The 15,122-nt window shown below is 45.6% G+C and overlaps 1 protein-coding gene across 6 annotated transcripts in view; it reads left to right on the top strand.

Moving 5' to 3' along the window:
* HERC2 (HECT and RLD domain containing E3 ubiquitin protein ligase 2) overlaps nt 1–15,122 on the top strand; it is a 132,471-nt gene that overhangs the window by 49,685 nt on the left and 67,664 nt on the right. For all 6 annotated transcript variants that reach the window (XM_087726918.1, XM_087726917.1, XM_087726915.1 and 3 more), the window contains 7 exons: nt 221–405; nt 5,051–5,198; nt 5,309–5,505; nt 5,763–5,993; nt 6,500–6,635; nt 7,799–7,942; nt 14,304–14,446. In XM_087726918.1, the coding sequence (XP_087583044.1) occupies nt 221–405; nt 5,051–5,198; nt 5,309–5,505; nt 5,763–5,993; nt 6,500–6,635; nt 7,799–7,942; nt 14,304–14,446 (1,184 nt within the window). The remainder of the gene's footprint in view (nt 1–220; nt 406–5,050; nt 5,199–5,308; nt 5,506–5,762; nt 5,994–6,499; nt 6,636–7,798; nt 7,943–14,303; nt 14,447–15,122) is intronic.

The raw sequence follows: 15,122 nt of genomic DNA, 5'->3' as shown, positions 1-15,122 counted from the left end.
AGAACAAGGTGGTTTTGAAAACTAAAACCAGGTAGGATTGAATCTAATTGGTTTCCCTCTCTAGTCATAAGAAAAAGGGAAGAAGTTTCCTCCCTTTTAAGGCCCATATTCCTCATCTTTATACAAGCAGAAAGCGGGGAGCAGCAGGAATTTCTACCGTGTAATCAGAAATATGATTACACCAATGTTGATTATTAAGTCTTTGTTAATTTATTTGCAGCTTTCATGCCAAATACATTAGTTAACAAAGAGCAACACCGGAGCTGGTGTACCCTGGGATTCATCCGAAGTATAGCACTGATGCCTCAAATGTGCAGCACTCTTAGTACATCACAATGGATAACGCTGCTAATGAAAATTGTAGAGGGACATGACTCATTCACTGCGGCATCTCTCCAACGACAGGTAACAGTATTTAATGTTTTAATGATCAGTGGTTGATTCATGGTAGAGTTTTAAAGCTGTCTTTTATAGCTTTGTTATAATTTAGAAGCAGGTGTTTTAGAAGATCAGCATGAATATGTAGTGTGGCTTTGTCCCTATATCTACTATAGAAATGAAAGAGTCATGAGAACTGGGACAGATTGGACCTAAAAGTATTGGTCAAGAGTGCTCAAGACATGGGAAAGATATATGGGCCATAGACACTGGATCCCTCTCTGTTTAGGAACAGATATTTTGTCTTCCAAAAACCTTTTGGAAAATCTGAGCGAATTATAAGCATGTGCCATGGCAGACCTTCTTTTCGAAGAATAAATAGGGGGAGGGAATACTCATAGCATGTTGCTATACCACATTTTGAAAACTGACCATGACGTAATACTGGACTTAACAAAAGGAAGCTTAGAATTTCTCTCTCTCTCGTGTGCTGGAGTGTGGGCCATATTTGATGTTAATATGGAGACACTATCAAACCAAATGAATGGTTCAGAGCTGGAAATAACAAAAATATGGGTGAAATGGAGAAAGTGGTGAAGCTGTTGTCATTCCTTCCAGTTGGACATGGATAAGCCTGTTAGATTTATCTATCTCCCTTCACGCTCCATGTGGGGATGACACATATCTCTACTGGAAAGCCTCCTCTATTTTATTTATATATATTTATTAGTCAACTTTATATAGCTACTCATCTCACCAAATGTGAACCCTGAAGGTTCTTCATAGAAATAGAGACTTGGGAAAACATGAACCTCAACTGATGGAAAGCTTCTATGGCAATACAATTTTTAATTACAAATTATCATGTTTGTTGTTTGTTGTTGTTTATTAGTTTCGTATGCCGCCCACTCCCGAAGGACTCCAGGCGGCTCACAATAAACAGGGAAAGGGAAATAAATAAGACAATACAAAGAATTTAAAAATGCACACCATTCACAATTGAGGTGGGGCTGGATATTTCAACAGCCCCCAGCCTGTCGGAACAGCCAGGACTTGGTAGCTTTACGGAAGGCTGGGAGGGTAGTAAGGGTCCGGATCTCCACGGGGAGCTCATTCCAGAGGGCCGGCGCAGCAACAGAGAAGGCTCTCCCCTGGGGGGTTGCCAGCTGACATTGGCTGGCTGATGGAACCCAGAGAAGGCCAAGTCTGTGAGATCGAATCGGTCTTTGGGAGGTAATTGGCAGGAGGCGGTCTCTCAGGTACCCAGGTCCAATGCCATGCAGGGCTTTATAAGTAACAACTAGCACCTTGAAGCATGTCCGGAGACCAATGGGTAGCCAGTGCAGCTCGCGGAGGATAGGTGTAACATGGGTGTACCTGGGTGCACCCACAATCGCTCGGGCGGCTGCATTCTGGACTAGCTGAAGTCTTCGAACACTTTTCAAGGGCAGCCCCATGTAGAGTGCGTTACAGTAATCCAGTCTTGAGGTGATGAGAGCGTGAGTGACTATCTGAAGTGCCTCCCGGTCCAGGTAGGGTCGCAATTGGTACACCAGGTGAACCTGGGCAAAGACCCCCCTGGTCACAGCCGACAAATGGTGATCTAAAGTCAGCTGTGGATCCAGGAGGACTCCCAAATTGCGAACCCTCTCTGAGGGGCGTATAATTTCACCCCCCAGCCTGAGAGATGGAATAGTTTGCCAATCTTTGGGAGGGAACATCAATAGCCATTCAGTCTTGTCGGGATTGAGCACAAGCTTGTTCGTTCCCATCCAGACCCTAACAGCCTCCAGGCACTGGCACATCACTTCTACCGCTTCACTGATGAAGTTGGACCTTGATGGTCAAGTGGGTCTGTTGCTAATGTACCTACCTCCCAACAGCATTGCAGCAGCCCTCTCCTCGGTCCTCGAGTCGGTTGCCGAACTGGCGGTAGAGTTCCCCAGGCTTATGGTGCTGGGGGATTTCAACCTGCCTACGCTCGGCGAATGCTCTGATGGGGCGCAGGAGTTCATGGCTTCCATGACAGCCATGGACTTGACCTAATTAATCCGGGGTCCGACTCATTCAGCGGGTCACACACTTGACCTCGTATTCCTCTCGGAGCAGTGGAGGCGTGATCTAGAGTTGAGGGGTATTATGATCTTGCCCTTGTCATGGTCTGATCACTTCCTACTGAGGCTTGACTTTCGGAAACCAATCGCCCACAGTAGGGAGGAGGAACCGATTAGGTGGTTCTGCCCCAGACGCCTGATGGACCCCATGGGTTTTCAGACGGCACTTGAGGTGATACCTGACACTCTCGTCCACAGTCCGGTCGAGTCCTTAGTCGCTGCTTGGAATACAGCGGCGACGGAGGCTCTAAACCGGATTGTGCCTTTGCGGCCTCTCCGATGTAGCGGATCCAGGAGAGCTCCTTGGTTTACCGAGGAACTCCGGGAGATGAAGCGCCAAAAGTCGCCTAGAGCGCCGCTGGAGGGCCAGTAAATCTGAGTCAGACCGAGCACTGATGAGAGCCTATATCAGAGCCTATCTCGTGGCAATACGGGCGGCGAAATGTTCGCATTTTGCCGCTCTTATTGCATCCGCTGAATCGCGCCCAGCCACCTTGTTTAGGATAACCCGCTCCCTCCTGAAAGGGAGGGATGCGGATGAACCTTTACAAGGTAGACCTGAGGAATTTGTTCGGTATTTAACGGATAAAGTCGCTCGGATTCAGACAGACCTGGACTCCAATTGCACGGTACCAGCCGAGGTACCGGGGGAAGGTCTTGAGCGGAGCTTATGGACTGAGTTTCAACTTGTCGCGCCTGAGGAAGTGGACAAGGCCATGAGAGCGGTGAGTGCCTCCACTTGTATACTGGACCCGTGCCCCTCCTGGCTGGTTTCGACCAGCAGGGAGGTGACACGTGGCTGGATCCAAATGATAATTAATACCTCCCTCCAGGAGGGATCCTTCCCGCTCCTCCTAAAGGATGCGGTGGTGAGACCCCTCCTGAAGAAACCGTCTTTGGACCCAGCCATCTGGGCAACTATCGTCCAGTCGCAATGCTGTTGGGAGGTAGGTACATTAGCAACAAGCCCACTTGACCCCCAAGGTCCAACTTCAACAACAAGGACTCACATCCGACAAGCTCCGGAGCAGGGATCCTACGAGGAACTAATGACCTTTGGACGATGACGGCCACTCCCCCACCCCTTCTCTGGGGTCGCGGCTGGTGGAGCACCTGAAATCCCTCTGGGCACATTTCAGTGAGGGGGACTCCTCCCTCCGGGCCCAGCCAGGTTTCAGTAATACATGCCACGTCTGCCCCCTCGTCTAATATTAAGTCCCGGACGAGGGGAGCTTTATGAACCACAGACCTGGCATTTAGCAACAACAGCCTGAGACCAGGGCCCTGACAATTCTCGCCATCTGGCCCTGGAGTGGAACTAACAGGGCCGGAAGGGGGGATCGCTGTGACGTAGCAGACCCTCCTTCCCCGGTAATGACTAGCCCTGAAGTTCCCATCATACCTGCCCCTCCCAATAGTGACCGCAATGCTCCAGCCCACCCCTGCAACCGTAGACCCCACTTCCCCTCTCACGGCCTCCGCTCCTTCCGGTAGGTGATTTATACCAGTCATTCTAGGATGGGAGATAGACCTGGACCCCCCTACCACTTCTGCAATCGCACTCAGTGGAGGAGGCACCAGGTTATGATCCCAATCCTAACATACATACACAAGCACTCACCCATACAGTCCCCACAGAGTCAGTTAAAACACAAAAACTACAACAATAATAAGATTTAAAAGTGGGTACAGACATCAAACAGGCACACCGTCCACACCACATTCATAAAAATTAGCGGAGCACTGCGCAAGTGCGATTTAAAACAACAATGGTATAAAGGGAAAAGGGAAAAGGGAGAGCTGCTCCTCTCCTCTCCCTTCCACAAGTCCCAGGAAGACACCCAAGGCCAAAAGTCCGTATTGTGCTAAATGGTTGTGGCTGGAGGGGGGCAAGACGTAAACGCTAGATGTTAGCGAGCAACAGCTTCGCAGTCCCACACCCTCCAGATCCGAGGCCAGGGGGTCCAAAGTCAGGGGGTGGCTGGAACAAATCAAGAAGGGGGAAGGGAAAGTGCCAGTTGTTAGGACGCCAAATCCCCACCCCTGGAACTGCCATCCTCTATCATCCTTTATGTGTGCAGGGAGAACAAGATGAGAATGTGGCCAGCATTTTGATTGAAATGGAAAATCTATTCCTAGAGTCAGTGAACTCAGTAGGGTTTATGATATATTCATATCCTTTCTGAAAACTGAAGAGAAACAGTTTAGCTTTGCAAGGATCTCTTCTAATGTTCCTGTTCCCTCGTACATGGCATAAGTTGGGTTAAATAAACCCAGCTCTAGCATAGCAGTAACCTAAAAATACATATTTGAGGATAAAAACTATTCAGATCAGTGAGATGTCCTGCATTAATTTAACCATGTACTGTGTACGTTTGTATGCTGACTCCAGATGGGTATAAGTAGTCTCTCTTTTAGGAAAGTGTGTATAGTAACATGATTTAATGTATGGATGCATTGGAACTTTAATTAATTTTACAAGTGGACTGTTTTGTTTTAAAGCCATTATTTTTAATAAGTAGTGCACATTTCTTTTTTCTGCTGTTTCATTGTTTTAGATCCTTGCTGTGCACTTATTACAAGCAGTGCTTCCTTCCTGGGATAAAACGGAAAGGTCACGGGATATGAAATTCCTTGTGGAAAAATTATTTGGGTTTTTGGGTAGCTTGCTGACTACATGTTCTTCAGATATCCCACTGCTCAGAGGTAAGAAAATATTTTGTCTTCATTGATACAGTTTTTGGTCCATTCATCCTTCATGGATGTAGCTTTATCTTAGCTTTCTTTCATTTCTTTTATACTGTGTTTGTTTGCAGAATCTACTCTGAGGAGGAGGAAAGCTAGGCCTCAGGCCTCCCTGACTGCAACTCACAGCAGTACTTTAGCTGAAGAGATTGTTGCTCTATTGAGGACTTTGCATTCATTGAGCCAGTGGAATGGACTCATAAACAAGTATATCAACTCTCAGCTAACCTCCATCACCCACATCTTTGCAGGAAAAGAGTCAGAAGGGGTAGTTCCCACATCTTTACAATCAACTCATTTGTTGTTTTTAAAAAGAAAGCAATTAATTTAGTCAATTACACTTTTTTCAATTAGCACTGCGATGAAGTTTTAAAATTCTTTCTTAAACATTAAATTTGCCTTAATATGCCATATGTGCATTGATTTTTATGTGCAAAAATATTTAAATTTATATATGTATGTGTATATATCCTGCTAAGGGAAATGCTCCTTGTAGTTTAACTAGATTGTAATCATTTTTACCAGGCTACTTTGGAAGACTGTTTTCCTGATTCTGAGACTCCAGAAGTGGGAGGCCTGATGGCTGTTTTGGCAGTTATTGGTGGAATAGACAGCCGGCTGCGGTTAGGTGGCCAAGTAGTTCATGATGAATTTGGAGAAGGCACGGTGACAAGGATTACTCCAAAAGGAAAAATCACAGTGCAATTTTATGAAATGAGAACCTGCAGAGTTTGTCCTTTTAGTCAACTAAAACCAGTGAGTGTCTTAAGCGATGTTAGGATATTAAGAACAAGCAAATTGATAATTAACATACTGGTAGTACTTGGGAAATGTTGTGGATAAGAAGCAGAAGTGTATGTATCCTGAAACACAGGTTATGACTTTCCTTTAAATCCTGAACCTCTTGAAATGATCTTGCTGCTCTGAGAAGATAGCGGTACTGACATGATATTTGTAATTTCACTGACAGCTTTAAGTCTATTGTGAAAATTTTTAGTCCATCTTCCCATTTTGTTTCATTTTTATGTTACATCAAATTTGTAGCAAAATAGCTTTAAGACCTGAGAACGGCATTTTCCAAAATCTACATGTATATGTGACTCAATAGCTTTCTTTTTGAGAAAAAAAAGATTTTGCTGGATATACCATGGGTTTCTTCTTTCTAGACATGAGACATAGTTATTTCTGATGAAAATAAATAAATCTTGCTGTCTAAACTATAATGAAATTACATTGATAGCATTCTTTGTATTTCCCCTTAGGTTCCTGTGGTTCCATTTAACGTGAATAACTTACCCTTCACTGAACCCATGCTTTCTGTCTGGGCTCAGTTGGTAAATCTGGCTGGCAGTAAAATAGAAAAACAAAGGATGAAGACTCCCAACCAGGGCCTTTCTGGTATATATTTCTCCAGTTGAAAGTATTCTTCTGTCTACGATAACAAGAAAGTTAATCTGGAAATAAGAAATGTAGTTTGGCTTGAAGTGGGTTAATATCAGCATTAAACAGAATTATTCAAGGATTAGTTTAAATGAAATTTGGGCAGAAGCCCTTGTGGCTATATCCTCTGTTTGCTCATTTGTAGCTGTTAATCCAAGATCCAGCAAATCATAGACTTGCTCCTTCAGGAGTAGTGCATCTCCAGAACTGATAAGAGTTGATATTTTATGTCAAGGTTTTCTACCTTGTTTGGTAGCTTCAGCCTAGTTCATCCCATCCTGTCCTCAAGCAGCTTCCAGATACTGGGTCAGGAATTAAATTTCATATCCAGATTAGACCAGAATGATGTTGTATAACTGAGTATCAATCGTACAGTGATGGCATTTTACCCCAAACTGACAAGTGACCTTTCCCTGCAGCTGACATGTTAAAAAGGAGTCTTTATTTATAGAGTCACAAAAGTATCCATCAAGCTGACTTATCCTCCAAGGAAAGGACTGTAGAACAGTCTTACCAATATCTAGTCTAGTCATTACAGTTGGACCACACAAATGTTCCAGAGAATTGTACTAAACACCAGACAAAGGACCTGTTGGGACCAGAAGGATGAACTACCCCCCATTGAGGTCATCAGCCAGTTACCAATGTTATTTCTGTCCCATGCTCAGATCTGTAACCTGTGTGAAGGTGGAAAAGGAAAAGATAATTTAAAGTAGCAGTTTCCTACAACACTTTTGTAATCTGAACAGATTTTCAGTGAATGAGATTAGAATTGTATTCTTACTCTTTTTAAGGATATTTATTTAATAATTTTAAAAATCATCTTTAACAAATTTTTGTACTTTCAGCATGAACATTTTCCCTATTAATTTTTGCAGCCCTTGGGTAAAAAACAGAGAACCAGAACAGTCAACATATTTCAGTATTATTCAATTAGAATATAAACTACTCAAGTTCCTATTTTTCTGTTGTAGCACTGCTAACTCAGAAACTCAGATAGAAGGTTTTAAATGGAATTACTTAGTTCCAGGCCTGAAACAAAATATGTTTTCTCTTTCATGTTTATCCCTAATGTTTCCTATCAGTTGTGCTAACAAATGCCTGTAATATATTTTGAACAGGACAAATAGACTTGGATCTCTTGAGATGCCAGCAATTAAAGCTATACATATTAAAAGCAGGCCGTGCTCTGCTTTCTTACCAGGATAAATTAAGGCAGATCTTATCTCAACCAGCAGTACAAGATTCTAGCACAGTTCCCACAGGTAAAATTCCACTTAATCACCTTTTTTTACAATTTTCACATTTTTTTCATATATTTTTACTGTTTCTACTTAACTAGACAGCATAGTGGAGAGGAAATTGGATTTTCAATGATTAGCTTTTCTTGTTTTTCCTCATGGTAAATAACCTGGCTTAGAATTGTCTAGCAGTATACACTTATCTACAAACATTTATTAATTTTTTTTGGAAGCAACAAGCTGTTCCTTTTCAGATATAATGTTTTGTATGTATAGATAGGATCACTAGTTCATTAGTTGCCCAAAAATAGATTTGTTGAAATACTAGAGAAATGAGGTAAAAAGAATAGGCTCTTTTTCTCTTATCCATTAAGAGGAACGTGTCTGTTCTTTTAGTGTTAGATATCAGACATATGGGGATCATATATTCCTACAAAGGAGGAAAGAAGAAAATAAACAGATTAGTGAGATTGACACCATATTTCAAGCTACATGAGGTATTTCATGTGTTTAGTATTTCAGTATTTCAAGATACTCAGGTAGCCTGAGTATGTTTAATATAATTAAGCAAAATAGATGCCAGGGACATAACATGAGGGGCAGAAAGAGGATCCATAGATATTTCTATTTTTTCAGCAATAAAGCAGTCCTTTTTTAGACCTCACTTCGTTTGAATAGTTTAGGAGACATCCATGAGTATTTTCCTTCTTATCCTCAAGAACTGTATGTGATAAGTCTATTTGGCCCTCAGCTTTGTGGCTATCTAAGGATTAGAACTCAGGTCATCTTATTCTCCTGTGTGCTGCTTGGGGAATCCAAGCATGGTTAACTTTGTCCATTAGCCTAGAGACTGAGTTATGCAAATTTTTTGAGATTTTTGAGATTTTATTAACATTTATAAGCCGCCCTTTTCCCTGAGGGGACTCAGGGCGGCTTACATAAAATAGGGAGGGGGGGGGGTACAAAACAATAAACATAAAACAATACATGAGAGTAAAATAGTACACAACATTCAAATTGGTGACTACGCCTCCTCTGACTGGATGGGTCAGTTTTTTAACTCAGTCCAGCCAGACGAGACGTATACCAATTTTCTCCAGACTACTGAGACAAATTTTGATTCTGTTTGGATTCTTCAAGTGGATGATTGTGAGACTCGTTATGGAATAGTAAAGGAGAGGCGACAGTTCGCTGTCTGCCCAGTCTTTCCATCTCTTATCCTTTGTGTCAGGTAATTGCTGGCTTTTGCAGCCGCTGCCTTGGGGCTTGGGAGCTGGCTCTTAGAGCCGTTGGATTGGCGCTTGGCGCCAGGCTTTCAAGCCCGTAGTTGCCTTTTTGGGCTTGGCGAATGGGCTTCCGCAACGAGGCTTCTCGCTGATAATTCCGCTGCTGTGCCTAAAGCTTTCCGGCCATGTCGGATGCCCGGGAGATTCCCGCCGTTCGCGGCGCGGTTCATCCGGAAACAGCTGTGTATCGCCCGCCATTCGCGGCACGGTTTATCCGGCTTCTCGGCTACTGAGCGCGATGTGAGTGTGCCGCCATCGCCGCCAGCTCGCTCCACGCTGTGGAGCTTCAGGGTGGCTTGCTAACTGAGGGGCAAGTTTGAAATTTACGACGGATGCCAGCCTCTTCGGATGGGGCGGCCATGCCCTGAATCGGGTGGCACAGGGTCGTTGGTCGAGTCAGGAGCTGAACAACAGCATCAATTGGCTAGAGCTCCGGGCCATCTGACTGGCCCTACGAGAGTTCCAGGACATTGTGAGTCACAACCACGTGCTGATCCTAACAGACAATGTGGCCTCCAAGGCACATGTCAACCGCCAAGGGGGCACGCACTCCAGGGCTCTCATGGACGGGGAGAAATTGCATCATTGGGCGGAGTCCAAACTGTTGTCCCTCCGGGCGGAACACATGTCGGGCGACTCCAACATCCAGGCAGATTGGTTGAGCAGAGCCACAGTGGATCATGCGGAGTGGCAACTCCACCCCAATCTCTTCCAACAACTCTCTCGCCGGTTCGTGGACTTGTTCGCGCAGCCCCACAATGCGCAACTGCCCCATTTTTACTCCAGATACGTGACTCCTGGGGTGGAGAGAGTAGATGCCCTGCGTAGCCATGGCCGGCCGGCCTTCTCTACGCCTTCCCGCTGCTACCAGTGATTCCGGCGGTCATCCAGAAAATACTGATGGAGCAAGCAGAGGTTCTCTTAGTGGCCCCGATGTGGTCCAGGCGCCCCTGGTACGCCGACCTGGTGCACCTGTTGATCTCGCGCCCGTGGAGGATTCCGGACGACCAGATCCAACTCAACCAGGGGGCCCTCATACATCCGAACCCCCAATTGTTGCAGTTAGCCGTGTGGCACGTGAGTGAGCTATTCTGACCAACCTTCATTATTCCAGCGAGGTCATCGCCATGATTCAAGCAGCCCGTCGCCCTTCCACCACTCGAATTTATGAGGCCACCTGGCAGGCCTTCTGCAGGTGGTGCCGCTGGGCTGGGGCAGATCCCCTCCAGGATTCGGTGCCCCGAGTTTTGGACTTTCTGCAATCTGGACTTAACAAGGGTTTGGCGCCCAATACACTTCACAGGCAGGTCACGGCCCTTGCCACGGTGATTGGGGGCGATCAGGGACGTTCCTTGTCTCAACATTCGCAGGTCAAGGCCTTCCTGAAGGGGGCGGCCAACATCCGGCCTCTGACCGTGCACCGCTACCCTACATGGGATTTGACATTAGTGCTCAGGGCGCTTATGGCCTCTCTGTTCGAGCCTATTACGTCCATCAGTCTTCGACTACTGACTCTTAAGACCGTGTTCTTGGTGGCTATTACATCAGCCAGGCGGGTCTCCGAATTGGCGGCACTGTCAGTTCGGGCGGACCTCTGTATATTCCATCCCAACAGAGTCGTTCTCCGTTTGTACCCAGCCTTTCTACCAAAAGTCAACACGTTATTCCACAGGGCTCAGGAGCTCGTCCTCACGGACTTTTGCCCCAACCCTTCTCATCCGCAGGAACGCCAATGGCATCACCTGGATGTGCGCAGGGTTCTTCGTCGCTACGTGAAATGCACAGCGTCCTTCAGGCGGTCGGAAGCGCTCTTTGTGTCCTTTCAGCCATCATCCATGGGGCAGAAGGTTTCTTCCCATACTATAGGCCGATGGTTGAAGGCGTGCATCGCTCTTGCTTATGACAACCAATCTCGACAGGTTCCCAGGTGCATCACTCCTCACTCTACCAGGAGTGCGGCCACCACGGCGGCCTGGGCCACACAAGCCTCGGTGGAAGAAATCTGTAGAGCGGCTACCTGGTCTTCGCCATCGCAGTTCATCCGACATTGCAAGGTTGACGTGTATGCCTCGGCCGAGGCTTCCTTTGGGCGACGAGTATTGTAGCAGGTACTCCCCTCTGCGGAGGACCCTGGCCAGCCTGGCTCCGCCCTGGATCTTAATTGCTTTGGCATGTCCCATGCTTGGATTCCCCAAGCAGCACACAGGAGAACGACCGTTGTCTTACCTGAACGGTCCTTCTATGTGTGCTGCGAGGGGAATCCAAACCCGGCCGCAGCTTCGGCTGGCCAGGGCTGTAGTGACATTTGACTTTGACTGACTCTTCACTGACTCTTGACATTGACATTGACTATGATTGACTTTTACCTGTGTTGTGACTTGTGTTCTGACGTTTCTGTACACCTATTGGGCTACGGCCATCATTTGACATTGTTATACATCATTAACCGGCTGACTTCGTACAAAACTGACCCATCCAGTCAGAGGAGGCGTGGTCACCAATTTGCATAACTCAGTCTCTAGGCTAATGGACAAAGTTAACCCATGCTTGGATTCCCCTCGCAGCACATATAGAAGGACCGTTCAGGTAAGACAACGGTCGATTTCAATCCAACCAAACCCAACCACTCTATCACAGAGATTCACATTTAGATACTAGTTTCATTAGTATACAAGAAACTGTGTCTTTTGTTCTCCTGTAACTTTAATTGGAATTAACATGAGAAGGATACTTACACAAATGGTCCACTCCATTGTGCTCATGCTTGCTGTCCCTTCAATATTGGCCCTGTTGTATTTACATTATGTAATAAACTAAAGATAATTGTACTAGGAATATCGATTTAAGCACAAAGTTTGACAGAAATAAAAAGCTCTGTTGCTCAGGAGGATAAGAAGTAGCATACATATAACCAATTTATGGATTATAATTCTGTACTTGGACTTATGCTGAATCCGTAGTTGGATTTCTTTTAGCCTTGGTTTTTTAAATGATCTCTTGTCTGTTTTTTCATAATGTCTCCTAGATTTTGTGGATTTTTTTTAAATTATCAGTTCTAACTCACGATTCCTACTGGTTTAACTACTTTAGTTAAATATTAATTATTGATTCCATTAACAGTTAAGATTATTTTATATGTAGCATTGACCTAATATTTTGAGAATCATTGTTTGAGTTTGTGCAATGTTTCATTCTGATCCTTTTTTTCCTGTATGCTATTAAATATCTGCTCATGGACAAGGCCATGAGAGCTGTAAGTTCCTCCACCTGTGTTCTGGATCCGTGTCCCTCATGGCTGGTTGCTAACTGCAGTGAGGTGACACGAGGCTGGATCCAGGCGGTTGTAACCGCCTCCCTTCGGGAGGGGAACTTCCCCGCCACACTGAAAACGGCGGTGGTGAGACCCCTCCTGAAGAAACCATCCTTGGATCCAGCTGTTTTAAACAGCTATCGCCCGGTCTCCAACCTCCCCTTTCTGGGAAAGGTTGTTGAGAAGGTGGTGGCCTTCCAGCTCCAACGGTCCTTGGAGGAAGCAAACTATCTAGACCCCTTCCAGTCAGGCTTCAGACCCGGTTACAGCACAGAAACCGCTTTGGTCGCATTGATGGATGATCTCTGGAGAGCCAGAGATGAAGGACACTCCTCCATCCTGGTTCTCCTTGACCTCTCAGCGGCTTTCGATACCATCGACCATGGTATCCTTCTGCGACGACTGCGGGAGGTGGGAGTGGGAGGCACCGTGCTACGGTGGTTCTCCTCCTACCTCTCGGACAGGTCGCAGTCGGTGTTAGTGGGAGGGCAGAGATCGTCCCCAAGGCCCCTAAATTACGGGGTACCGCAGGGTTCGGTCTTATCCCCCCTACTATTCAACATCTACATGAAACCGCTGGGAGAGATCATCCGCAGGCACGGGATTAGATACCATCAATATGCGGACGATACTCAATTGTATCTGTCCGCCCCGTGCCAAATCAATGAAGCGGTAGACGTGATGGGCCGGGGTCTTGAGGCCGTTATGGACTGGATGAGGATTAACAAGCTTGTGCTCAACCCGGAAAAGACCGAGTGGCTGTTGTGTTTTCCTCCCAAAGATTTGGCCAACATTCCAACACTCAGGCTGGGGGGTCAAATTTTATACCCCTCAGAGAGGGTTCGCAACTTGGGAGTCCTCCTGGATCCACAGCTGTCATTCGACCACCATTTAACGGCTGTGACCAGGGGGGCATTCGCCCAGGTACGCCTGGTGCGCCAGTTGCGACCCTACCTGAACCGGGAGGCCCTCACAACAGTCACTCGGGCCCTTGTGACCTCTAGGCTGGAATACTGCAATGTGCTCTACATGGGGCTGCCCTTGAGGAGCATCCGGCGACTTCAGATAGTGCAGAATGCAGCCGCGCGAGTGATTGCGGGTGCACCCCGATTCACCCGCATAACACCTATCCTCCGCGAGCTGCGCTGGCTACCTGTCGATCTCCGGATGCGCTTCAAGGTGCTATTAATCACCCATAAAGCCCTACATGGCAGTGGATCTGGATACTTGAGAGACCGCCTTCTGCCGATTACCTCCCTACGACCTATAAGATCGCATAGATTAGGCCTCCTCCGTATCCCATCGGCCAGCCAATGTCGGCTGGCAACTACAAGGAGGAGGGCCTTCTCAGCAGTAGCCCCGACCCTTTGGAACGAGCTCCCCGTGGAGATTCGTACCCTCTCCACCGTCCAAGCCTTCCGCATAGCCTTGAAGAACTGGCTCGCCCGTCAGGCCTGGGGATAAGGACCGCCACCCCGCCCGAATGATGAATGAATGTTGTTTACTATTTTATTATATGTTGTCGTCTTTAATATTGTATTCTCCCCCCTCCCTGGTTTTTCTGTGAGCCGCCCTGAGTCCCCTCAGGGAAAAGGGCGGCATACAAATGTTAATAAAACCAAACCAAACCAAACCAAACTGAATATATAAAAAGAGACTTAAAGAAATATTTGTTTGAATTTGAAATAAGATACATCATAGACTGTTTCTGGACGAACACATAAACTTTGGGGGTTTGTTTTGGTATGGAGATTCTACAGCCTAAAAGACTTTTTTTTGTTGCTTTAAGACGATGGTGCGGTGGCATCACCTGAGGTGGGAGACATGTCTCCAGAAGGGCCTCAGCCTCCCATGATCCTTTTGCAGCAACTGTTGACAGCAGCAACACAACCATCTCCAGTAAAAGCAATATTTGATAAACAAGAGCTTGAGGTATTTTGTTTAACTTGTGCTATTTTAAACCATACACCATGAATGTAAACTTGGGAAGTGTGTGTGTGTGTGTGTGTGTGTGTACATATATAAAATTATAACTTACTAAATACAATTCAGTAAGAAAAGAGATACATCCAAGCACCATGAGACATGACACACTTTTGCAAAAATAAAGGTTGAATGGTTACTAGTCACAACCATTTCAATAAAAAGAGACTTGTTATATCACCTTTCTCTCTGAAGCAACCAAATGAAATAGCCATTGAGAGGCCAAACCATGATTGATCCCAGGAATGTTGACAGTCATTATATATCTGATTTTATTTCTCTCAGGTGTTTCTGTATTTAGTTAACATTCCAAATAATTTTTATTTCTTTATTTAGAAGATTTTCATGGCCACCCACTCACTCTCAGTGAGTCTGGGCAATTTACAAAGAATAAAAACCGAATTTGTTTTAGCTCAGGAGAGGCTCTTTTGTGAAAAAGGTTTAGTCAGAGTTATCTATCATGTGCACTGAAAAGTCACATATTTAAGATTCCTATGTCAGCATTGCAAATCAGCTTTGAACTGGAGTTACTTAAAAGTTCAGTTGCATTTGTTTAAAAAAATTATTGATATTGCACTTTAAAAAGATGTCAAATTTGTTGCATTTCTATCTTGGAGATATTCAT

Source organism: Thamnophis sirtalis, unplaced genomic scaffold, assembly GCF_051295495.1.
Source record: "Thamnophis sirtalis isolate CommonGarterSnake01/CBP01778 unplaced genomic scaffold, rThaSir2_p1.2 scaffold_12, whole genome shotgun sequence".
Classification (NCBI taxonomy): Eukaryota; Metazoa; Chordata; class Lepidosauria; order Squamata; family Natricidae; genus Thamnophis; species Thamnophis sirtalis.
The sequence above is the reverse complement of the archived record's forward strand: the minus strand, read 5'-3'. Positions and strand labels throughout refer to the sequence as shown.